Here is a 27735-nt window from a genome sequence, read left to right on the forward strand (position 1 = left end):
GAAAACATGGGCACGGGGTACTCGTGAGCATGTCCCCTGACTCCAGTGAGGGTAAAAAAAACTTTCCATGGATGATGTCCCTTCTTCTTAGCACTTCTGGTCTTACCAAGGTGACTTCAGCTCCTGTGTCCCAGAAACCAGTTACAGTCCGGTTGCTCACGGTGACTGGCTGCAAGTTGGCGGCGGTCACCCAGGATTTCCTGCGGACAAATAGCACTGATGAAGAATTGCTGGCCGGCTGACCAGGTGATGTCATCTGCTTCTGCTCAGGGCACTGTGTCCTGAGATGTCCAGCTTTTCCACATGGTGTAGCATCTGCGGGTGTCAGTTGCAGTTGAGGTGACACCCGAGACTGCAGGTGCTGGTTGTTGGGGAACTTGACTCATAGGTGCAGGAGGGGTTGCTATGTGTGATTCCCCTCCTTTCGCGCCATACAGAGGAGCCTTGCGATGGTCAGATACCCGAGTGTTGATGTAGGTGGACAGATTATTGGGTGGGGCTGGGGAAGACCCAGCTGTCATGGTACACATGGGTACCAATGACATAGGCAGAGAAAGATGGAGAGTCCTAAACGATTTCAGGGACTTAGGCGCTAAGTTGAGGAATAGGACCTCCAAGGTAGTATTTTCCGAAATACTGCCTGTACCTCGAGCCACACCAGAGAGGCAGCGGGAGATTAGGGAAGTTAACGAGTGGCTGAGGAGCTGGTGTAGTAAGGAGGGTTTCGGGTTCCTGGAGAACTGGGCTGACTTCTCAGTCGGCCACCGGCTCTTTGGTAGGGACGGATTGCACCTAAATGGGGAGGGTGCAGCCGTACTGGGTGCGAGGATGGCCAAAAAGTTAGAGGGGCTTTTAAACTAGGTGATGGGGGGAGGGTACAGATGTAGAATTAGCCAGGGGAAAGCAAGTTTCAGAGGGCAGAAATGGGGGCATTAGCGGTAGGGTGTACGGAGCTCCTATACCCAGGATGGGTATGGGGAAAAATCAGGAGAGCAGCCTAAAAACATCAAAAGAGGATATATGTAGCCACTCAAAATTAAGAGGTTTGTATACCAATGCCAGAAGCCTGGCCAACAAGATGGGAGAGCTAGAGCTGCTGATGTTTGAGGAGGACTCAGATTTTGTGGGGATAACAGAGACTTGGTTTGACAGCTCCCATGACTGGATGGCGACCATTCAGGAGTATTCCCTTTATCGCAGGGATAGAGAAGGTAAAAAAGGAGGAGGGGTATGTCTGTATATTAAGAACAGTATACAACTAAATATGAGGGATGATATTAATAATGGAGCTAAGGACGAGGCAGAATCCCTATGGGTAGAGCTTCAAAGGGAAGGCACAGTGGGGAAGGTAATATTGGGCGTATGCTATAGGCCCCCCAACCTGAGGGAGGAGGGGGAGGCGGACCTCATTTTACAGATAGGATTGGCAGCAAGGATGGGAAATGTCATTATAATGGGGGACTTTAATTATCCAGATATAGACTGGGCAGATGGAACCGCGCATTCAGCCAAGGCTAGGCAATTCCTAAATATCTTGCAGGACAATTTCATGGGTCAGATGGTGAATGAACCGACAAGAAACAATGCGGTACTTGACCTACTGATTACCAACAATACAGACCTGCCCCCGGATATAGAAATACGGGGCAACTTAGGAAACAGTGACCATAGGTCAATAAGTTTCAGTATTACAGTTATAGGAAGCAGAGGGGTAATATAAGGACACCGAATTTCAAAAGAGCCAACTTCCCAAAACTGCGCTCGCTGCTAGAAAATATCAAATGGGATAGAACCCTGGGAACAAAGAACACGGAGGAAAAATAGGAGTGCTTCAAGAGCATACTTAACAAGGGGATTGGCCAGTGCATTCCAAAGGGAAATAAATTCAAAAGAGCAAAACTAAACCCTGGGTGGCTAAACTCCAACATAAAAATGCATATTAGTGCTAAAGGAAAGGCTTTCAAAAAATACAAGGCTGAGGGGTCATTGGCAGCATTTAAGCATTACAAATAGTGTAATAAGAAATGTAAAGATGAAATCAGGGCGGCTAAAATAGAACACGAGAGACATATAGCGGAAGAGAGTAAAAAGAACCCCAAGAAGTTCTTTAAGTATATAAACAGTAAGAAAGCGAGGTCAGAACACATTGGCCCCATAAAAGATGACAAAGGAAATATGGCCACTGAGGACAGGGAAAAGGTGGAAGTGTTAAATAATTTCTTCTCTTCAGTCTTCACAAAAGAATCGGGGGGCTACACGAACCCAGCTTGTAAGGCCAAACTAAACAACACACCTCAGGAAGTGCCGCCATGGCTAACAGAAGATAGACTTAGAACTAAACTTGAGAAGCTTAACATAAATAAATCACTGGGACCGGATGTCTTGCACCCGAGGGTTCTTAAAGAGCTCAGCCAGGTGATTGCCAGACCATTATTCTTGATCTTTACGGATAGTTTACAGACGGATATGGTGCCAGCAGATTGGAAAAAGGCCAACGTAGTACCAATATTTAAAAAGGGGCTGAGGTGTATCCCGAGTAACTATAGACCTGTCAGCCTAACAATCTGCAAGATTTTGGAGGGGATGTTAAGGGACCACATACAAGACTTTAGTAATGAAAACAGTATAATTAGTAGTAATCAGCATGGATTTATGAAAAATCGTTCTTGCCAAACCAATCTATTAACCTTCTATGAGTAAGTGAGCTGCCACCTAGATAAAGGTAAACCTGTGGATGTGGTGTATCTGGACTTTGCAAAGGCCTTTGACACCGTTCCCCACAAACGCTTACTGTACAAACTAAGGGAGGTAGGTATGGACCATAAGGTGAGTACTTGGATAGAGAACTGGCTCCAGGGGAGAGTCCAGAGGGTGATGATTAATGGGGAATACTCGGATTGGGCGGGTGTGGAAAGTGAGGTCCCCCAGGGTTCGGTCCAGGGACCAATCCTGTTTAATTTATTCATAAATGATCTAGAGGAGGGGATATCTAGTACAATCTCAGTATTTGCGGATGATACTAAACTAAGCATGCCAATATCTTCTATGCAGGATGTGGAAACCTTACAAGCGGACCTGAACAAAATAACGGGTGGGCAACTACATGGCAGATGAGGTTTAATGTTGAAAAATGTAAAGTAATGCACTTGGGGGCCAGAAACCAGAAAGCAAGCTACTCACTAGGGGGGGAACCTCCTGGGGGAGTCTAGGATGGAAAAAGACTTGGGGGTACTGGTAGACAACAGGCTTGGCAGTGGCATGCAATGCCAAGCAGCTGCAAGCAAAGCCAACAGAATACTGGGATGTATAAAAAAGGCGATTCACTCCAGAAATAAAGAGATTATTCTCCCGCTCTACAAGACCCTGGTCCGGCCACATCTGGAGTATGCTGTCCAGTTCTGGGCACCAGTCCTCAGGAAGGATGTGCTGGAATTGGAAAAAGTCCAGAGAAGGGCAACAAAAATAATTAGGGGAATGGAGGACATCAGCTATGAGGAAAGACTACAAGCACTGAACCTATTCTCTCTAGAGAAGAGACGTTTGAGGGGGGATATGATATCAATGTACAAATACTGTACTGGCGACCCTAGCATAAGGAACAAACTATTCAGAGTAAGGAAATACAACAAGACACGTGGCCACTCACTAAAACTAGAGGAAAGGCGGTTTAACCTTAAAATGCGTAAGGGGTTCTTCACTGTAAGAGCGGTAAGGATGTTGAATTCTCTTCCACAAGCAGTCGTATCAGAAGGGAGCATTGATAGTTTCAAAAAACTATTAGATGGGCACCTTAAAGACCACAACATACAGGGGTATACAATGTACGGTTAAAAGCAAACACACACACACACATCATAGGTTGAACTGGATGGACTGATGTCTTTTTTCAACCTCACTAACTATGTAACTATGTATCTGCCAGTTCTGCTGCTGCTTGGGCAGAGGTTGGCTTCCGTTCCAACACAAACTGTCTGACGTCTGTAGGACAGATGTGCAAGAGTTGATCTCCAATCATGAGATCCTCCAGGGACTCAAAAGAAATGGCGTTCAAGCCTTTAGTCCACTGCCAGAATGTGGTGCGTAAGCAACTTACCACAATTCATATATGAGTCCCCAGGCCTCTTTTGCAGGGACCTAAATCGCTTCCGGTACACTTCCGGGGTCAATTGGTACTTTTGGATGATCACAGCCTTTATGGCCTCATAATCGCCATCCTCTGCTGTTGGCAATTCGACGTAAGCGTCCAGGGCCTTGCCTCGCAGCCCTGGCGTCAGGTACAGGGCTCACTGTGCTTGGGGCAGATGGTATTGACGGCAAGTCTTTTCAAACGAGAGTAGGTACACATCAATGTCACTGTACTTTTCTATAACTGGAAATTTGGCTGCCTGGCTCACAGGCAGAGAGGTGTCCCTGTGCTCTAGGGATCCGAGGTTCTGAGCCTGTGGCTGCTGCTGGAGCTTAGCCATCTCCAGGTTGTGCCGACGTTCAGCCTCCCTCTCAGCCCAGTGTTCCTCTCTCTCAGCCATAGCCTGGTGTTCCTCTCTCTCAGCCATAGCCTGGCGTTCCGCAGCCTCTCTCTCAGCCTGGCATTCCAGAAACTGCAGGTACGCCATAGGATCCACCGCCTTAATATGTTGTAGTGTTTCCTGCATTTGAGGAGAGTCTATGCTGGTTGCAGGCAATCTGGGACTTGTCTGCTTATGCTGTGGCTTCCAGTGACGTCCAGTGGTACTTCAGTGTCTGTCTCTGCTGGCCCATCCTGCGAGGCCGTACCTGGATCACTGGGCTCTGAAGAAACGGAAGCCTCTTCTTCTGCTTCCACCAGATTTTGGCATGCCTGGATATTATGCTCCTGCAGGGAATTAATCATTCCTTCACGACTTTTGCCACTGATGTCAAGTCCTCTTGATGTGCACTCCGTACTCAGATCACTTTTGCTCATTTTCTTATTTTCCGATAACCCAGGCATGTTTGCAAGCAGAAAAGATAGAACAGAAAGCAAAGATTGGAAAGAGCTGTAGAAAGTAGAGGTTACTGTATGTCTCTCTTAAAAAAAAACAAATTTGCACCAGCTTGTCTCTAAGGACTGCTTTCCACAACCATTACAATCCTTCAGTGCAGAGCTAATTCCTAACAGTGCACTGACTGCTCTTAATGCAAGACTATCCCACGTACGCTGCCAGCCAATATGTGACGGTGGCGGGTATCAGACCCCTGGCCTTCTCATCCAACTCGTGACCAAGGACCAGGCATTCTCACACCCTGCCGTCACTTGCGTAACAATGCCACTCTCCGCTGCACACCACAATCTAGATGCCCGCAGGCTGAGAGCGATTGTCACCGGGTTAATTAAGCAATTAAATCAATAATCACAAATCTGGCGCTCCTGGGGTGCCTTTAGGGTGGAGGGATAGAAGTAAGCCTGTGAGGCTCCCCAGTGGTTTTTCTGTTGCTAGCCAACAAGCATAGGAAGGGTGCTGATATGGACAAAAGTACATGAGGAAGGCAGCGCATGAACCACACCAGGATGCAATGGATAAGGAAGTCAGGTGAACATCCAGTATAGAAAGGGTTAACAGTTTATTGGTATTGATAACCGAAAAACAAAGTACATAAAATGCTTACATCCCCCTGGGCTGGAGTGGACAAGGGCACCTGGCAGTAAGCAACACGACTGTGAAGAGGTCAGTCTCCCAGGACTGCTGAGCAGTGTGTGCACAAAGCCGGAAACCAGCCGACGCGAGGATGAAAGGACTCCGCTGTAGTTCCGTAGCGGTGACATCAGCCGGACAGGCGCCACTTGCAGGGAAATACCAGGAACCAGGGTGGAACACAGGCTATATGGTTGCCATGACTACATATTTTGCGCTGTGCGCTTTATCAAGTAATCAAAATGGATGACTTGATGTGACACATCAGCACTTTGAAGGTAGCGCCGGTTTCAACCTTTCTTACATTTTTATTACAGCTAGCTTGTCTTCCATAGGAGCGAACATTATCATGTATGATCTCGTTCCATTCAGTATTTTATTTCTCATCCAAATATATACCTTTTGTTAATGTGTCATGTTCCTGTCTGCATTTATGAATTGGGTATGGATTTGTTAGATGTATTTGGTACATCTCAAATTAACAATTTGGCTGGGGAATTTACAACCCAGCCTGGTCAGCCCTAGTGGACATCTGCCAGGATGTGCTGAGATAAGGTTCCTAGATAAGGTTCTTTGAAGTAACAACTCTTTTGAAGCTCGCATTCTTAAGTTAATTGACCCAGGGAGGGGCTGTGTGAGCGAGGGTCTTTTCAAACTGTCATGGCAGAGCTCTGAAACCAAAATGGTTTACAACCGCCACTCCAGATAGTTTCCAAAGTTAGGGTCCCCTGACAGCCTTCCGTGCAACAGTCCTAGGCCGCTGTAGCCAAAGCCTTCCATTGGGCTGTCATCCTCTATCCAAGGGCATGCTTGGGATACATGCCACTGCAGAGCTCTATAGCTCTCTTTAATCCACATCTCTGCCCAGACCAGCCTGCTTATCTCAGCTGTCTGCAACATGTGCGTTTTATCTCCCAAAAACAGCACCCGCAATCCATACTGCAACCAGTACCTTTCCTGGATGGTTAGGAGGATTTTTCCCTGGTGTCGCTGCTCTCAGCTTTTCCTTCCAGAGTTCCAAGCAGATTGAATCATACCTTCCTAGCAGGACCTGCTCTGACGCTGTGCTGTATCCACATCTCTTGCAACCTCCTTCTGAATTCCTCTTCCATGGTGGCTGTTATCTGTACCTCTCCTCTTCTGCTACCTGGACCTTGGATCCCAGTGGAGGTTTGTATGTCCCAGACTGCAGGAAGCATCCCACTGCTTGCCACCAATGTAACAGAACCGCGACCCCACAATGTGCTTGTGTGCTTCTGTTAGAATACTGCTTCCTTCAGTCTTGAACATAGATACCAGATAGTCTAGCTGCCCCCATAGAAAACTAGCCAAAAACAGCTTGTATATGATCTGGAACATCTATTGAACAAACTCACACTTAATATATACCCCACCAGGTCAGGTGTCTGATTACATTACCATGTGCAGATGCAATTGTGTATAGAAATATCATTACCATATCTAAGGAACAATCAACCCAAATAGTATTCTACTTTCCCACTAGCAACTAATAGATGACAGTGATCTAATTAACTAGCAGTGCGACGGGAGTCACTTTAGTTGGGGGGCCCGTAGAACCCAGCTTACCTTTGAGAGGTAGAGAAATCCCTCTTTCAGCTCCCTAGGCCTCTCTTATGTCTAAGTCACCCTGTGCTTATTAGGGGCACAGGGTGACCGAGAAGCCCAGTCTGGCCTGCCCAAACCAGACTTCCACAGGCTGATTGGCTATGAGAGCTCCATGGTCCCTGCCGGGACAAACTTACAAACTATGTGGAACTTTGTCAAGGAGGCTGCCAGGATGGATTGACTCTTTGGGACTTGTTACCTGACTAACTCAGGCACAGACCGATTAAAGGTCTGTTACCTGGTTATTCTACCTTTGGGGGGGAATATATGTGACAGTAGTCACCGTCATTGGGAGTGAAAGACAGCCACTATATGTGGGGCCCTTGGAGTAATGTTACTTTGGATTCAAGTCCATGTCTTCCCAAGACAATCAGACTCATAGATGCTAATATAATCTGCTCAACCACTTGTCTTCCACACATTGTTGATTATGCTGATTTACTCACCAATTGCCTGCGGTGGGTTCTGTGTTTATACTTAGAATAATGTGTAATGTGCTTAGTTTTAGCCCTTTTGCAGTGCTGTGTTAATTAACATGTTAATGATAACATTGTCTTGGTCTGCATTCTGATTCACATATTGTTTCTGTCCAGATGGCTAGGTAATTAGTTCTGGTTAATTATGTTTCTTTATACAATTTCATCTGCATAGGATAATGTAGTCAGGCATCTGACCTGGAGGGATAATCTGATCAGGTGGGGGATGTCCTCCTGTGTGGTATCTATTCAATGTGAGTTTGTTCAATAGAGTTCCAGAATTCATACAAGCTAATTTGTCAGCTAGCTTTCTATATACGGCGGCTGTAATATCTGATATCTATGTTCAAGACTGAAGGAAGTGGTATACGAAGGGAAGCCCACAAGCACAGTGTGGGTCACGGTCCTATTACAAGCAGGCTTGCCGTCCTCAAGCTCCTAAAGTACAGTACACATTATTATAAGTGTAAACCCATCCCCACAGTAGACAGTAGGTGAGTTAATCAGCACAATCAACAGTGTGTGGGAGACAGGTGGTTGAGCTGATGACATTAACATCTACCATGAGTCTGATTGTGTGGAGCAGTCCCCTATTGGCAAAAGGCAGCTAGGTCTTTAACATGGATCCTAAGCCTAGAGTCCCAGAGTCTGTGTGTCTTGTGGAGATGCGGACTTGAATCTAAAGTAACATTACTCCAAGGGTCCCCCCCCCAGCATACACCTGGCAAAGAGCAGTGTTCCCTCACAAGCCAGGGCCCATAGTCAGTAGTCAAGAAGCTAGCCCGCAGTCCCCTCCAAAAGCCCCTGTCCTGAATCAGTTTGCCACATGGTTTATCTGGATTTTGCAAAGGCATTTGATACGGTTCCCCTCAAACCTTTACTGTACAAACTAAAATAAGTAGGTTTGGACCATAGAGTGAGTACCTGGATTAAAAGCTGGCTTCAGGGGCGAGTCCAAAGGGTGGTGAGAAATGGGGAGTGCTTGGAATGGTCTGGTGTGGAAAGTGGGTTCCCCCAAGGATCTGTCCTGGGACCGATTCTATTTATCTTATTCATAAACGATCTAGAGGAGGGGATAAACAGCTCAATCTTCGTATTTGCGCACAATACTAACTAACGATAATAACTTCTATGCAGGATGTGGAAACCTTACAAGAAGACATGAGCAAAATAATGGGGTAGGCATCTACATGGCAAATGAGGTTTAATGTTGAAAAATGTAAGGTAATGCATATGGGTGCCAGAAATATTGGGTCTACACTGTACAGAAAACCCACAGCAGGGAATACCAACTTACACTCTGCTAGTGCACACCCTAAGACCCTAATCAACAGCATCCCATATTCACAGTATCTCAGACTAAAACACAACTGTTCTGAGGACACAGATTTCAAAATCGAAAATCTAACAAACTTAGGTCACGTCTCTTAAAAAGAGGGTACTCAAAAACCATACTACGCCGGGCGTTCAATAAAGTAAATAGTAAGAATCAACATGATCTCCTCTTTGTTAAGAAGGAAAAAAATGATAACAACAAGATAAGATTTATTACTACATATTGTAAACCGCATAAGGAAATACGTAACGCCCTGACAAGAAATTGAGACATTTTGACAAATGATTCTATTCTATAGAAATATCTGGATAATCGTCCTAATATGACTTTGAGGAGATCAAAATCCATCAGAGACAATGTGGTCTCAAGTCACTATAGGAGACCCAATGATACTGACTGTACCCAGAGAGGCCTATATAAATGTGGGGAATGTGATTTTTGTTCCTTCATTTTGGAAGGAGACTCTTTTAAGCTGCCAAACGGACTTAGGAGGTTTATTAACCAACACATTACGTGCCAGACTAAAGCTGTAGTCTATATTATGTTTTGCCCATGTGGAGCATTCTACGTGGGCAAGACCATTAGACCTCTTTGGAAACAAATTTCTGACCACGTGACCTACATTAACAATGGCCAAATCAACACTCCGATTGGTGGCCATATTGGCCTCAAACACAAATTCGATCAATCTATTATCCGCTTTACGGTTCTGGATGTGATTCCAGAAGATGGAATAGAAGGTAATATTGACAAAAAAGTACTGGCCCGGTAATCCAGATGGATTTATGACCTTAGAGCTACCATACCTCCTGGGTTAAATGACATGCTTAGTTTTTTGTTTCAATAGTTTTTTATTAAGGTAAAAGAAAAAGCATGTACAACACATAACCGTAGATCCATATACATAGGATAATAACTTTACACAAAATAACAGAAACAGTCACAGTAGGTCATTTTCGGCCTAACAGAGTTATCAAGATTTCTATACATAACATCAACAATTATGCAAGAAGATTCTGCCAATAGCTTAACAGTCATAGGTGGGTGCTTTGCTGCTGGATTTAGACATCAAAAATGGCTATACAGTAAATGACTCAACTGTTGCCTTGCAGTAGAATGATAGTATAACATATAATCCAAAATCAAATATAGGAACTACCGCTCTAACCTAACCTACTTCCTCAGGGCGGGTCTATCTGAGTGCAATTACATGTCCAAAAGCCCTCACCCCTAACGGGTGCAAACTGTGAGGGATTGGACCAGACTTACACCACACAGTTGCATAGGTGTCGCCACTACCTATACAAGAGACCTCGAGCCAAGGAGTTATGAAGTGGAGTTTGGGTAGGGGGGAGGGGGAGGATAAGGAGGAAGGAGTGGAAGGGGGGGGGGGGGTTGAGCACTGCCAGAATACTTATGCAGATTTCACATTTACGTGCACATTATCACATTTATCAGGGTAGCTATATTTTGTTAGAGGAATGATTTAACCAGACCTGCCATTGTTTCAGAAAGGTGGCCGCTCTGCAGTTCTTATACGCCAACAACTTTTCCATCTCACATTGAGTGGACACCCTGTTTTTAATTTCTGTCAAGTGGGGAGGGGTGGTAGCTCGCCACTTAGCAGCAATTGTAATTCTCGTTGCAAATAGAATATGAGCCATAACTTTCCTAATGCTAGGAGGAAGGTCCTCTATACCTAAGCTGAAAAGTGCGAGGGCTGGGGAGGGGGGGAGGTTAGTTCCCAACAATAAAGATGCCCAATTGAAGACCTCATTCCATAGTGGTTGAACCACTGGGCAGCTCCAGAAGATATGTAGCAGGTTTCCCCTTTCCTGGCATTCACGCCAACAAAGGGGAGAGCACTTTGAGTCGATGGCATTTAGTCTTGTAGGTGTCATATAGTATCTATGTAGCAGTTTCTGCGAGTTGTCCCAGTGGTCCACACATGCCGAGGATGCATAATTGGTTTTAAAAGCCCTCAGCCATTGTGCGACCGAGAAGGATTGTTGTAATGCCTCCTCCCATCTCAGAATAGTAGGGGATTTACGGAAAGGTCGGTGGTAGTTGCTAAAGCGATATGAGATCGAGATCCCCCTCGCCTTGGAACTACCTTCATTTAAGAGATATTGCCATAATTTTTTCGGGAATAGGATATTCAGGGATTTGCGGGAGCGATCAAAAGCAGCTATTTGGTATTCGGTCAATAGGTCACTAGCAGATTTGGGGTGGGTAGGGCCTCCCGGAGATTGGAAGCCACGCTTCCTCCAATTGAGGGTCGATACTCCTGGGATCAGGAGATCATAGGCTGCTAGAGGGGTGGGAATGTGTACACATTCTTCTTCAGTAAAATCAGTTTTCATAAGTCTTGTCCACGCCAAGATGGTGGCCTGGACCGTAGGAAAGGCAGGAATTTTTACATTGTTGGCCACACACAGCAAGGCGTATAGATCATGTCCTGGGGTAAAATTACGTTCTATATGGTTCCATAAATTATCCTCTTGTGCCGATAACCAGTATCACGTCTGTGATATTAATGTGGCATCGTAATAGGCTTGTGCGTTTGGGAGACCTACTCCTCCAAATCTTCGAGATTTGTATAATGTAGACATAGCTATTCTAGGAGGTTTGCCGTTCCAAATGAACTTTCTTAGTGACGAAGCTAGTTTATTAAAAAAGATTTGTGGCACAGGGATCGGAAGGGTCCTGAAATAGTACAAAAGCTTTGGGAGAACCTGCATTCTATATGCAGCGATCCTACCTAACCAGGAGAGGTGTACTTTCCCAATGTGGGAGAACTCTTCTTCTATTTTAGACAAGAGGGGTAGGAAATTGCACTCATATAGCCTGGATACCGGAGACGTAAGTTGGATACCCAAATATGTGATGGAAGGTGCTTCCCAATTACACGGAAAAACTGATTTAGGCTTACATACTTCGGAAGCCGGGATTGAGACCGGAAGAGCAAAACATTTGCTTGTGTTGACCTTATAGTAAGATACCTTTCCAAACCATTGAATAAGGGATTGAAGCTCATTTAGAGATGCAAGGGGAGATGTCATAGTGATAATTATGTCATCTGCAAATAAACCTAGTTTATGCTCAGTCTGACCTACTTTAATGCCTTGGAGGTTGGGGTTACTCCTAATTGCTGCTGCTAGTGGTTCAATTACTAGGGAAAAAATTATCGGGGATAACGGACAGCCTTGGCGAGTGCCATTGGAAAGGTCAAAAGAGTCAGATAAAATTCCGTCTGTTAATACTTTCGCCGAAGGGTTAGAATACAATGCCATGATAGCAGAGTAGATGAAGCCTCTGAATCCAAAAGTAGTCAAAGTTTTGTCAAGAAAACCCCAATGGACCCTGTCAAAGGCTTTCTCAGCGTCCAAAGCTAAGAAAACCGTTGGATTTCCTGACCCTTCAGCAGCAGTCAATAAATTTATCATACGCCGAGTACCGTCAGGGGCCTGTCGGCCCTTCACGAACCCGACTTGATCCAGCCCCAAAAGGTATGATGTGCAGTACAGGAGTCTATTTGCCAATATTTTTGCATAAATTTTTAAATCAACATTGAGTAGGGAGTTAGGCCTGAAATTAAGGGGGGATTCCGTCGATTTCCCTGGTTTGGGTATAGTGACTACTGTGGCTTGTAGCATTTCTTTTGGGAATTTGCCTAATTTTGGAGCGTCATTGAATAGTTGAACTAAGTGTGGGGTGAGGATGGGGGCCAGTAACTGGTAGTATTCCGAGGAGAATCCATCAGTGCCCGGGGACTTATGCAGAGGGAGAGATCTTATGACCTCTAGAACTTCTTCTGCCGAAATAGGGTCGTTCAGCGTGTGTAAAGAGTCTTCGTCGATGGAGGGGAGTTTCAGGGCTTGTAGAAAGGAGTCAATGTCGTTAGGTGTCGGATTGTATGTGTCAGGGTCGTCGCTCAGATTGTATGAGGAGCTGTAGTAGTCTTTAAAGACGTTAGCCACTTCTTTCGGATTACTAAATGTTGCGCCCGTTCTATGGTGTTTAATGAGAGAGATGTGTGATTTTACACGTTGCTTTTTAAGTTGAGAAGCTAAGAGTTTGCCTGCTCTATTGCTTTGTGAGTACCAAGACACTTTTAATCTCTTGAAATAGGTGTCGTAGTCACGTAGAAGGGTATTTCTTAAGTCAGTTCTAAGGTCTGTGAGTCGTTTTAGGACATCTGTTTGTGGAGATGCATCTTTTTTGTGTTGCTGTTCCAGCTGAGCTATTTGGGATTGGAGGTGGGTTATGTGAGCAGTTTTCCTCTTCCGATCTCTAGCCTTCTGTTGGATCAATAAACCCCTAGCTACCGCTTTATGAGCGCACCACGTGATTTCAGGGGACGTAGAACCATTAGCATTAAGATTGAAATACTCTGTGATTTTCACTTTAAGTTCCTCACTATACTCCGGATGGGCCAGGACAAAGGTGTCATTACGCCATACCGGAGCACAGTTTCTGATCGGACCATCCACCACATCTATCGTGACCGGAGCATGATCCGACCACGTGATGGAGTGGATGTCCGCTCTAGGAATCTTTTGCAAAAGAAATTTGTCAATCAAGAACATATCAATCCTGGAATAGCTATTATGCACCGCAGAATAAAATGAGTAGTCCCTTTCAGAGGTGCGGAGAGAGCGCCAGGGATCATATAGCCTCTCCTCAACACAGAGGGGGCCCATGTTGGGTCTACGTCTCCGTCCCGCTGAAGAGCAGTCCATGTCTACATTCATGACAGCGTTGAAGTCCCCACAAAATATCAAATTTCCTTTAGCTAGTTTCCGTGCCCATGCGATGGTATTCCTCACAAATTTCATGGGATGTTTGTTAGGAGCATAGACATTTACTATAGTGTAGAGTTTACCGTTCACTTCAGCAATCAATAGCAGGGTTCTACCCACAGAGTCTTCTGCTGAGTCAATTAGCTTAAAAGAAACAGTATCTCTAATCGCTATCAATACCCCGTTCTTCTTAGCAGTATGATTTACAGAAAAAACATGTGGGAATTTCCGATGGGAGCAGTGCGGAGCTTTGCCCTTCGCAAAGTGGGTTTCCTGAACACAAATGATGTCACATTTGTGTTCCATGGCCGTTTTCCATAGGGATTTCCTCTTGAAGGGGCTGTTGAGACCTCTAACATTTAGAGACATCAGTCTAATGGACATGGCGGTGAAAGAAGATGCTGGCATAGATAGTATTGGCAGTGCGGGGGGGGGGGGGAGAGGGAAGGGGAAACCATCAAGGGGGTAAGGAGACCAAGACCAGTTCCATTGCGAAAATGCGTATTCAAGGGAGCAGTTTTGGTCCTGGGATGTTCAATGTAGAAAAACTTCAAGAGCCCAAAAGGGGGCCAAACCAAAAGAAAAACAACAGGGAACAAAAAGGGAAAAGTTCCATCAAGTATGCGGGTCATCCCGCACCGTTTCCAAGGGAGGTAACAAAACCGGTGAACCGCACAGCGGGCGTGCAGTGGCCCTGCCAAAACATAAGTGTGGGTCAGTGGGTGACTCCGGAAGCAAGACGTAAAAGCCAGTGGAAGTCATCGGAGGTTAAAGATGAGTGAATATGTACCCCATATAGGGGGTTGTCATTTATCAGCAGTACGGAAAGGGGTTGGTCTGCTTGAAGGACTACGCTGAGGTAGAGGTGGTGGGTCATCTTCGCGGGGAAGGTAACCCCACTGTCGGAGGAGTTCCAACCCCTTAGGGAGGGAGGAGATGGTGTGAGATACATTATCGACAGTCACTGTGATCTTGGCTGGAAAGCCCCATTTATAAAGGACTTTATGGTTTCTGAGAATTTTTGTGATAGGCACCAAGGTGTGTCTGGCCGCCAGGGTAGCCTGGGACAGATCCGTGAATAGGGAGATGCCCGCGAACGGGTCTGGGAGAGCTGGGTGTTGTCTTGAAAACCGCATAAGCTGGTCTTTTACGTGGAAAAAGTGTATGCGAGCTATCACATCCCTAGGGACCGCTTCAGGTATGTAGGACGGTTTGGGCAGTCTATGCGCTCTGTCAATGATGAGGTCCGATGGAGTCAGGGAGGGAAGTGCAGTTTGCATAAGGTGTTGCAAGTATGTAGATAGCTCCGCAGGCTTGACAGATTCTGGGATCCCCCTGAATTTCACGTTGTTCCTGCGGGATCTGTCCTCTATGTCCGCCACTTTCAACTTCAATTGTTTAAGCTCCTCCTCTAGCTCAAAGTGTGCGTCCACCAGATCGTTTTGCGCTGCCGTTAAGTCTCCCATTTTGCATTCTGTGTAATCTACTCTGTCCCCCAGCCTATCAATCTTTCTGTGCTTTTCATGAAGGCATTCATGTCCTGTTGAAGTGCCCCCCTTAGCGTTCTCATCATGTCCTTCATGGCCGTGTCAGTGATAGCTTGGCCAGTTGTGGGGTATGAGTCTAGCTGCTGCCCATAAGAGACAGTCTGCTCCATAGCCTCCCCCTCTTCAAGGAAGGAATCCTCCTGCTCTTGCTCTGCCCCATCCCCTGTCAGCTTTCTACACTGTTTTATAGGGCTAGTGAAAGGGGATGGCTGATCCTGCTGTGTCAGGATGTGATTATCGCCTACCTCCTCCGATGTCTGAGAGGTCCGGTCGGCAGCAGTACTCGCCGCTGTGTTAGTGCGGGACCAGGCGCCCGCGCCATCTTTGGAGGAACGGCTCGTGGCTGGAGAGAAGAACTCGGTCAGTTTCTTCGGCCGATCCTTCTGCTTTCTCTTGCCTGACTGAGACATCATGTGCCCCGGAGTCTTGGGAAGGTGTGTGGCAGGTTGAAGGAGCTGGAAGTTCGCTGTGTGCTGCTTAAATTAGCCCGCTGACACAGAGCGATGGAATCACACGGCCATCCGCTCTGGCTGCCGGCTCCGCCCTCTAAATGACATGCTTAGTTTTAAACCCTTTCTTTAAGATTAAATTTGGTGCAATTCCTACCATACACGATTATCTAGATAGCCCCAGTCCTAATCTGAACATGTTCTCTCTATCGCTTTCTCTCATTTGTGTCTCCTTTGATGCTTATTAATTCTATGTGTATAGAATATGATCAAATAATGTATTAGTAATTAATGGTTGAATACTATATGTGTATTTTTGCTGTGGACACCATTATATCTAACTGTGGATGTTAAAATATCAAGCCTAGGCTGTTTTGCTGTGTGGAACATCTATTTCTATTCTATACAGGCATCGTTTTACCAATTTATTATGGGAATCTAAGACAAACTATAATCTGGGTCTTGAGGGATTGTAATAAGTCCGTACTAAACCCCTTTGGGTTGGTGGAACTCTATGTGAGCATTATACACTGTAGTACGATATATACATGGAATGGGTATGGGCTTTTACTGCCCCCTCCTTTCATGATAGAGTTTTGCTCCTTTCTGTGCATCTCTGTGTGTAGTATGGGGGCAGACATTTACACCACTGTGTTCTGTCCGGCTTTGTATATGTGGCCCTGTGTGGCCGGGAGCCATGTTAGGCATGGGCCTTCCGGTTTGCAGTGTTGGAGCGCAGGATTGCATCACTTCTGCTCTCGGAGGTCAACCTTGGTGGTCACTTCCGGAATGTGCGGAGTTGACGTCACTAGGAATGCGACGCCGGAAACAACATTTGGCGCGAACAGCCCTAAAGCCCCGACATATAAAGTGGTCCTAAACCAGTAACACTATAGGCAGGACAAGCAGATAATTACTACCCCGGAAGATAATGTATATGAGCACTTCTACAAACAATACTAGAAACTATTCAAGCTCTGCCTCCCCGATATCAGCCCCATATATGGACCACAGCTACCTCTTATTTTAGGTTTGGTCCGTGAGTCATAAATATCACATCATGGCGGTGAATGATATATACTAGGAACCATCTAATGTCCTGTCTCCATATCCTCTTTTGGACTACATTATAGGTATGTTACCCCCTATATGCAGTAGATACTGGTAATTATATTACCTCTATGTATCCCCCCTAAATCTTCCATCTTTATTTGTGGCTGATTTATCTCCATGAATTTCCTTCTAGCACATTTCTGTACTGTGTGGCTTGTCTGTGAAAGGTCTCCTCCAATAAAGCTGGACCCCAAATATGGGATAGAGAATCATGCCTCTGATACTAAATTAATGAGTTATGTATGAAATTGTGCTGTGTTTGGATATATTGTAGATATATATCTTTTAGAATTTCAGTAGTGATAGATATTGAGGAGGAAGGAGTATACATCTTTTATTCCCTTCCTCTCTGCCTTTTTATACTTTCTTACTTAATATATCACTGCCTACAGCCATAATACAGCGCTACTTCGATTGGTATAAGCCACTAAGAGGGGATATCTACATAGAGGGCAAAAGACTACTGCTATAATATGGGGGATCTATATCAGCTGAAGAAACAATACTTAGACTGGCCGATATCACCAGCCATTGTCACAAGATACCTACTAATATAGGAGTTTACACATCCTGTCCACTATCAATACTCCCACACACAGCAAGGTTGGTATAAAATATCCACAGGGATCCTGACTTGAATGTTGTCCACAGTATGCCTCTATGAAACACATTGTGAGAACTATAAAATGTTAAATGTTTTGAAGTTATGTATATATTATCTAATAGTTGTCTTTTTCACTGTATATATACATATTACAGAAATATCAGTATTGCTCTGTTTCTCTGGCCCTGACGAAGCCCGATGCGAAACGCGTTGGCTCATTGGGACCCTCAAACCGAATATCAACAGAGACTTCTTGCACCAACATCAGCTTGAAGCATGTATTATTCCCCCACCAGGGATATATTTCTGTGCTGTTGTTTTTAATGTTTTGGTGAATATATGGGGGATTCTCTTTTTTCTCAGTAATCCCTCATGTACTACACTATATTTTTACATGATTAATTCAATAAAATGTTCAATTTTATAAATTATGGATTCTTGATTTTCCTTTTTCCAACTGGCCCTTAAAATCCATACTTTTTCTATTTTGTGATATTTAAATACTATACTCAACAAAGTCCCGGTTCTGTGAGTTTAGCAAAGTCCAGTCAATGAGCATCAGATGGATCAGTGACTATCATAAATCTTGGCTGATATTCCTTGTTTTATGGTAAAAAGAGAGCTCTAGGCCTCTTGTACACAAGGGATCCAATTGGGTCCAGCTGTCTGTTTTCTGCTTGAACCGATCAGACCCACCATTCTTCTCTATAGTGTGCTGGATGTAAACAGACTTGTGTCCATTTACACACAGCTACTTTCGGGTCTGATCTGATTCAACAAAAAAATAAAATAAAATAATGGGATCCGTTCCCCTCCAGTTGGCTGTATTGGTTTAGATGACCATTTACAACCTGCTGCCCATAGAGCAGAGTGGGCTGTGTCCCCGTCCGCTCTACATAGGCGGAGCAGGTATGGACATTTCATTTGCCTGCTTCGCTCAGCTCAGCAGGGACTCAGCAGATGGAACCTCTGCAGAGCAAAAACAAATCTGACCCTGCCATGTATTTACCACTCCCTTAAATATAGTTTCATACAGGTTAATAATATATTGGAATACCAACAGGATGCATTCTGGTAACTTGTATGTTATGTCCAGCACAGGGATTCCCAATCCTTTGGCCGCGGGGCAGGTGGTTGGGAGCAGCTCGATCTCTATTGCAGCCCGGGCTCTGTCTCCCCTCTGTTCCCCTACATGAGAGCCGGTCTTCCCCAGAATGACAGTGGAGACTAAATCACCAGTGCCAACCCCAGACTTATAGCGGCAGCTCTGGCGATACAGCAGCAACACAGAGGTCTCATAATGGGCCATGCAGGAGACACCCTGCATTTAGGCCACTCCACACCATCCACTCAGAGCCAAGCCAAATCAAGATCAAGGCAGGACTCAGCTGTTGTTGGTCCTATACGTGTTTGCTGTGCGCTGGGGCGTCAGAGCGAGGAGAGTAGCCATCACATTGACAGGGGGGTGGACCTTCACTCGCTCACCTACCCCTCACCCCCTGCTGTTTGGCAATTGAATATATTAGCCCTTCATTGTAGCTGCACAGCGGGGGGTGAGCGGCAGGTGAGCAAGTAAAGCCCCACCCCCTGTCAATAAGTGACAGCTATAAATCAATAAATACAAAAATATGTGCTGCACATATTTTTGTATTTATTGATTTATCACTCTCCTTAGTTCAGTGATTGATGTCAGCTGCTTACATTTTTTAAGTTAGCGCAATAATCTCTATTTTATTCAATAAGTGACAGCTGCTCTCCTCTTTCTGATGCCCCGTGACACAGCAAACACATGGATGTAGGACCCTGGCCATCTGAGATGCTCGGTGATAGCGTTTGCATAGGAGTCTCTGGTTTCAGATCATTAGCAAAGAGGTTTGACTGCACATAAATCCCCCCCCCCCCCCCAGTCCTTGGAAAAATTGGCCGCATAATACCGGTCCCTGGCATCGCAAAGGTTGGGGACCGGTGGTCCAGCATGAAATTATTGTTTTAAGGAATACAAATGTGTTAACTGTCAGATACCTAGGAGATGTCATGTGCCTAATCCGCCTCCGGTACCTCCTAGGGTAATGATGTTTGAGCTTAGAATGCTGCTAATTAATTAGCACAGGTAAATATATCAATGTTCTATCTGTACTGTTAATATCTCCAGAGTTATGAAATACACTAAGTTTGGATTTTTGGCTAATAGCCAGCCAGAAATCCATACCTTCAGCTTTTTCACCACTTGAACAGTTTTACAACAGTTGAAAAGTCTAAGACTATTTATTAGCTAGGATGGATATCTGTTGAGATTCTACTTACTTGGGCCTGAAAGTTTGAAGGTTTTATGATGGCCTATCAGTGTACTGATTAGGGTATTTAAAATGCAACTAAAAGTTTGGTAATTGTATAAGATGCCCTTTTGGGATTGTAGAAAGTGGATCATTGCTGTTAGTTTCCTATTCTACAAAAAGTAATGGCGGACTTATGAATTCTGAACAATGCGGCTTCCCCTGGTCTTTTAACACAGTTTTTGGGGTGCCCAGTTCGCATTACCATTACAGAAGTACATACAGTACTGTATGTAAGAGCTATTTTAATGTCGTATTTATAATTCTATCCTTCCAGTCCTATTGATTACACTGTTATGTCCCACAACACAGCCCTGTCTCTCAGAGGAGGATACCTATACTTTCTCAGCTGTAGTTTTACTTTCACTTACAGCTCCTCTCCCTAAACTCTGACTGAACAGTGAAAGGAAAAATAGTGGATGAGCCCATATCTTCGTGATTATGCTCTTTCCTCCTATCAGCCTGCACCTCACAAGGCAACACAACTGATTGTTCACCTTGTGCTGCCTCTCCCTTCCCCCTCTGAACCTTGTTGTACAGTAGTACTGCAAGAGGCTGATAGCTTGTCAGATATGGGTATGTACACTAGTTGCAGTTTAAAATACTTTTAAAGAGTTGCTAGTGATTAAGCCCTTGTCTACCAAGGTGCCATCTGGCAGCTGCCTACAGTGGTTCCTGTGCTCTCCCATTTCTCTGGGGAGCCCGGGACAATGGTAATATATTGTTAATTTACTCCTTGATTTACTCTTCAAATAATGAACTCAGAAGTAATGAGGATCGCATCACTTTTGGGTTCAGAGTTGTTACTCCCCACCTACTGTGGCCAGGGAAGCTACTAGTCAAGCACAACCTTTGATTGGCTGCAGTGGAGCCCAGCGATGAAGTTGGTACTCTATAATGAAACATCATGGGTCATTTAGAGGACCTGTTACTTTCCCTTGTTATCACATAGGAGTCCTTTCCCCCCTACCATAGGGATACAAACATAATTTAGGTAAGTTTTGGATGTTCTCTACTTTACTGCTTAATTCATCCACATGGATAATGTTTGATTCGTATAAAAAATGTGACTGTATGATGATTTCCATATCAAATCAGCAGCCATTTCAGTCCCCCTCGTTGTCCGTATTTAGAATTTGAGTCTTTGTGCAAAGGGTGATGGGATTTGTGAATGTAAAAAAAGGATCATGTGTGGTTACATATAGCACACCATTTATTTCTATACTTGTTGCTTTTAGGCATCTCTGTTTGCCTGGCGTATAACTGCGGGAGTTTGAAGTCCCATACTGAGCACCCAGGCTTCTAGGCTTCCCAGTCTAGAGCATGTGATAAACTTTCCTCATTCGTGACAATAAAATGATCCTTAGAGTTGGACTTTCATGACCGTGGATCATATTGCTGAGATTAAAGTGGAAACCTCACATATACCCAGTGAAGTGAATAGCTTCAGATGATACACAGAGATGAAACAAAACCTCTTGCATACATTTTACATGTATATATGCCTTCTTCAGCTTTCTAGACTCTTTTTTTATTCCTGTTTCAGCAGTGGGGAGGGGAGTCTGGGCATCTGGGCATACACTGTGTATGAGCTGATTGGAGGAAAGGCATACACCCCCTCCACAAAAGCAGGGAACGAAGAAACTTGCAGAGTTGTGCTGTGAATAGACCAGCTCTCGGCTTATTTGTCTCTAAGTTACCTCCCAGACACAAATTTACAACTGCTTTTATTTCCTTTGTCTGAGAACTTGTCAGAAGTTATAATGCTGATAACAGAGGAGTGGAGCAGCAGAAAGACACGGGGCTTATGGCTTTGGAGAGAGATAAGTAAATAGGTCAGATTTTATGAATGGTGTTTACATCCACTTTAAGTAAATGATACACAGACCTCCTTTGTACAAAACTAACAGTAGTATCTGGATATTACACCCTTCCCCTTTTTTTTAAAGATTAAATTTACTTTTTTTTTTTTCTCTTTAAGGAAGTGCCCCCTGTGATACTGCTGCATGAGACGGTAGAAAATGAAGGAGCGTGGACTCTTCTTCCTGTCATTCCAAAGTAAGTATCCAATGTAAATGCTGGTAACATAAAATAAATATAATGCTCTGTTATGCCAAACAGTAGCCATTGATGTACAGTTATCTGTAAAAATGTGAATCTGTCTTCATGAGGTGCAAAATTAAGCTTAGCGTGCAGGCACAGAAGGTGAGATATTTTACAGTATTTATACTTTTTTTGCCTTTTGATTAGCAGACTGCTCCCTTTTGGATAAGAATTTTGAAAAAAATAATAAATGCACATTTTTTTCCTGGTAAATTTTTTTTATTTATTTATTTTATTTTGGAGACTATAAAGCATTGCACCAGCGATCAGCAGAGTATCATCCGTACATTCTGTATGTGCAAGCAGATGGAATCTGATAGGAAGAATCAATGAACTGCCATGGAGCTCCACAATGCAGTGGTAGTTCATCGAGAACTACAAGCCAACAGCCGCAAAGGATATTGGGGCTTGTAGTTCATTCACACACACAAGCAGTGTGAATGAATAATGTGGCCATTTGGGTGGAGTCGCGCTGATTTAAAAAAGTGACAGCTAGTAAGGGGAACTTCTCCCTGTAATGCTGTCACAGGCAGTATGGGGATTGGGAACATGTTGTATGTTCCGCCCTAAAAGTCCACCCAAGCACTTGGAACATGTTACACTTTCCACCCTAAAAACGGTGGAACATGGAACACGTTCCCAAAGGTTAACTGATGCTTTAAAGCATAACTACATCCAAACATAACCATATGAAAATGAATAGCCCATTAAAAAAAAAAAAAAAAAAAAGTACTGTTATCACTCAGTGTGGGACACGAGGATAAAAAAAATCAAAGATATGTGTGTTTTTTGCAGCTGCCGACCCACTTCTCTTTTTTGCAAGGCCGACCCACTATAACCTCACCCCTAAAAGTCATGACGCCTCAGTGTTTTGCTAGTGTCCTAGGAGGTTAGATGCTTTCTCTTCAGCTGAAGAAATCTCGGTCTTTATTTTTTACAATTTTTTTCTCTTCTTGAGATTCTAAGTGCTTTTGTGATTTTTTTTCTCTTCATTCAAGGCTTGCTGCATGAGAGTCCCCACCCAGATCCTGCTGGACCGACAATTGTAGGGCCTGCCTGTAATGCGACCTTCTTTGAGCTCTGCTTCTGGGGCTTGTGTAACTAGTTTGTTAGCTTTAGAATGCATTACAGGTTGAGGGATGTTTCACAGCTTCTGGTTTGAACTAGTCTCTAAAGACTCCTCTTTGGTTAAGCCTATGAACTGGGCTATACTGGAATGTGAGTTTCAGGCACTTGGCTTTGAATTTGGATGCTTTCCAAATCTGTTTTTATTATGTTCATTAGTAGCTGAGCAATCTCAGGTTTTAGAGCAGTACAGCCTTTGGTGTACCTAGTATCTAATGTCTCTCTTATGCAGCTATCTTGGTAATGGGTATCTGCACTATAACCTCTGCATGGGACGCTTTCCAAACCTGTTGGTAATGTGTCGGCAGCAAAGCAACATTTTTAAAGCAGTAGGTGCAACCTCTAATGTCATCCTATGGTGCATATATCCTGGCAATTGGTATCTCCACTGTAAGCTCTGCATTGGGCACTTTTTAGACCTTTTGTCATCTGGTTAGTTCTTCAGAGTGCAACCAAAAATTTGGAACAGTGGTACACTGTCTGGTGTATCCCAGTCTCTAATCATTTTTTTTTCTTGTGAAAATTTACCTATGGAAATATTGAAGGCATCCTTGTATGTTAACTTTGGACACTGCTGACTATGGTGCTCGTTCAATAAATCTTAATTTATACATAAGAGAGATATTTTGGCGAAGAACCAGTGATAAATATTTTTCTCATCAATTCAGCACCATACATCTGTGGCCCATGCTGACCTCTGTAGCTGCAGGTACTGTGGGGCAATTGATACTCAAAGTAAAAACATGCTTGAATATCAATAGCCTGACCACAGTTGCAGACTATATAGTGTGAAACTGGCATATTGCCTCCGATTTGGATGAGATTTTCCCCCCTGATTCCTCCTGTGGGCAGCTTTGAGTAGATGTCTATCCAAATCGGAAAACAAACAATAATTTAACACACTTGTTCTCTCTAGCAGAGTATTAAAGGGTTGAAAACACTGTCAAGTGTTCATTGCAGCCCCATTAAGGAGGTGTCCAGTCTCAGTGACTACTATATGGAAAGAATGTGAGCAGAAATCTCCCAAATGTAGACATAGACAGTATTAGAAACTTTGCAGAATTTGTAAACCTTTTCCTTTTTGTTAAGCTAAACTGGTTTTTACTAAAGATCTAGCTTATACTTTTGGCCGCAAAGTCAAGATGTGTGGTGTAAGTAGAGGGTTTAGATGTGAGAGTCAATGTAAATCATCCATCTGCCAAGGGGAAATCTAGAGAAGAAAGCATGGTTGTCAGATTCCCTGGGTGTCATTTCTCTGAAGTATTCCAATATAGTTCACTGCTTAGCACATCTGTCTTCTTGACCTCTAGAGCTGGCTTTAGTCCCTTCTAACTAATTCTCTCAATAGATTGCAAGGTGTCAAAATTATTTTAGTATGAGGGTACCTGCGTCCTAATTATTATATATAGAAGCGATTTGGAGGCATAATGGACTTTAGTGGTACCATAGACATACTAGACATACACTAAAGGTACAAGTGTAAAAAAAATATAAATTTATTACAGCATCATAAAACCCTCAATAAGAAAAAAATACAAAATAGACAGGTCATCTTTAAAAATGCAACACATTTGAGACAAGCTCTGTGTCAATACCACAAAAGGACCAGTAAAGAGCAGTATAGAAGCCACAAAGAAACTCATCCTAGTGGATTATGCCCGACATGTTTTGCGGGGTCTAACTGTTTCTTCAGGGGCTTGCAAAGTTTTGTATAGTTATATAAAGAGCTTGATTCCACATCTAATTTTAGAAACAGAAAAAGAACAATAAGTAGTTTCATAGTAGTTGAGGTTGAATAAAGACAATAGTCCATCCAGTGTTCCTGTGTAGGTGTGTGTGGCCCTAATCATCTCAGATACCCCTGAATGTTCTGATCCTTGAGATGTACGTCTAAGAGTCTTTTGAAAGCCACCATACTTCCCGCAGAAACCACCTCTTGTGGTAGAGAATTCCACAATCTTGTAGCTCTAACAGTAAAGAACCCCCCACATTGCCAGAGGTTAAAACGCTTCTCCTCTAATCGCAATGTATGCCCTCGAGTCCTCATGCACTCTCTACGACTGAATAGCTTTTTTTCTATATCGAGATCACCATTGAGATATTTATAAATTGCTATTATGTCCCCTCGCAGGCGTCTCTTCTCCAGAGAGAATAAATCAAGCGATTGCAGACGCTCTTCATAATTAAGGTCCTCCAATCCCCTAATTAGTTTAGTTGCCCTTCTCTGGATCCTCTCCAGCTCCAACACATCCCTTCTGAGGACTGGCGACCAGAACTGGACAGAATACTCCAGATGCAGTCGGACCAGAGTTTTATAAAGTGGAAGGATTATAGTCTTATCTCTGGAATACATCCCTTTCTTCATGCATGCTAATATTCTGCTGGCTTTGGCAGCTGCCGCTTGACATTGCATGCTATTGCCTAGTCTATCATCTACCAAAACTCCCAGATCTTTCTCCATTTTTTATTCCCCCAAGGGTCCCCCCCCTAGCGTGTATTGTGCTTTTATGTTTTTAGTCCCCAAGTGCAAAACCTTACACTTCTCCACATTAAACCTCATTTGCCATGTCGTAGCCCACTCCGTTAATTTGTCCAGGTCATTTTGTAGGATATCTGCTTCATGCTGTGCAGTTATTGCCCTGCCCAATTTTGTGTCATCCACAAAAACTGATATAGAACTACTGATCCTATCCTCGATGCTATTTATGAATAAATTGAACAAGGATGGTCCCAGGACTGAGCCTTGGGGGAACCCCGCTTACCACCTCAGACCAGTCTGAGTATGCGCTTTTTATTACCACCCTTTGGACATGCCCTTTTAGCCAATTCCGTATTGAAGAGCAAACCCTGTGGTCGATACCTGCAGACCTTATTTTATAAATTAGGCGCTTGTGGGGAACTGTACCAAACGCCTTGGCGAAATCCAGGTACACCACATCCACTGGTCTGCCCCTATCTAGCTCACAGCTCACCTCCTCATAGAATGTTAAGAGATTGGTTTGACAAGAACGCCCATTTGTAAATCCGTGCTGATTACTGCTGATGATGTTGTTGTCTTTAGCAAACTCTATGATATTTTCCCTTATCATCCCCTCCAGAAGTTTACATACTATCGATGTCAGACTGACAGGCCTATAATTACCCGGGACATGCCTCTGCCCTTTTTTGAATATCGGTATCATGTTAGCTTTCTTCCAATCCCCTGGTACATTTCCAGCCCTAATACTATCAGCAAAGATCAGGAACAGTGGTCTAGATATAACCTTACTGAGTTCTTTGAGTACTCTCGGATGTAAGCCATCCGGGCCTGGTGATTTATTTGTGTTAATTTTATCCAGCCTTTTCCTGATTTCACCCTCTGTTAGCTGAAATCCAAGGGAGAAAAAGACCGCTCCAGGTGGGCTGGGTATCAGGTGCTGGTCGGATCCGTTGATCCCGAATCACTTGAAGCAAGAAGAAAATGACCGCACTCCGATGTAAATCAAAAATTGGAGTAAAATTTATTCCACATCAAAACAAATGGGCAAACTGGAACAACACACTGTGGATGCAGGACACAAAGGCAGACGCGTTTCACGACTTAGAGATGTCGCTTACTCATTGCCAACTCCATTCTGTGTGTGCAGCTACCACAGATAAACCCATACAAACAGCTGTAAACGTTCAAGTTCATTAACTGAATTGATTATCTGAATAGGTGTCGGCTGCAAGTCTGTGGATTTAAAGTGCACAAACAGAATGGCCCCAAACCAAAACACATACAAATTCAAATACACAATAATAATGATATGTGTATAAAAATACATCAATGACAAAGTATTCAAAATATTCATTTAAAACAAAAAATGTAAAAAAATATAAAAAAAATGTGCATTTGTGTTGAACAAACTCAATGTTATTTGAATACATAAATATAATCGTGCTAAAATAAATAAACTTGTATACAATATATGTATATGTATATTTATGTAAATTGTGAAATATTCAATATAGAAAAATGTGAGTATGTGTCAACCGATCAATACTCGATCAAAAAGGTTTTCTAACCGATACGAATAAATAAATCCCCAATATGGTGATGTAAAAACAAAATAAGTGTGCCCAATGTGAAAAGTATATATGAAAAGTATATAGTGCTAGACAAACATGTGGATCAAATATGTGACAATATCTTAAACAAGGGTGTTAATATTGTAGCGAAGAGAGCGGTTACACTGGGAAATACATTGTCTCCCAGCCTCTTCTCTACAAAAATCACCTCCTCATCACCAACATGGTTACACTGTAAGGGCAATTTCAAATGTGGAATGCAGGATTGTGTGACCTGTTCCCACATTTTGAAAAGCCCGAATTTTCAGTCTTCAAGTAGTGGGAGGAAGTTTAAACTCAATAAATTCTTTAACTGTAACACAGAATACATTATATATTTGATCACCTGCAAAGGCTGTTTGAAACAATATGTAGGTAGAACTACTAGGAAACTGAAAGACAGGTTCAGGGAGCACCTAAGGGACATTCGATGTGTAAAATCAACAAATGTGGCCCGTCACTTTAATGACCTTCATGGAGG

The 27735-nt window shown here is 43.7% G+C and overlaps 1 protein-coding gene across 1 annotated transcript in view; it reads left to right on the plus strand.

Moving 5' to 3' along the window:
* B3GLCT (beta 3-glucosyltransferase) overlaps window positions 1–27735 on the plus strand; it is a 1154157-nt gene that overhangs the window by 605053 nt on the left and 521369 nt on the right. The window contains exon 5 of the mRNA XM_082244867.1: window positions 21919–21995. Within this exon, the coding sequence (XP_082100993.1) occupies window positions 21919–21995 (77 nt within the window). The remainder of the gene's footprint in view (window positions 1–21918; window positions 21996–27735) is intronic.

Source organism: Pelophylax lessonae (genome assembly GCF_965119305.1).
Source record: "Pelophylax lessonae genome assembly, chromosome: 2".
Taxonomy (NCBI): Eukaryota; Metazoa; Chordata; class Amphibia; order Anura; family Ranidae; genus Pelophylax; species Pelophylax lessonae.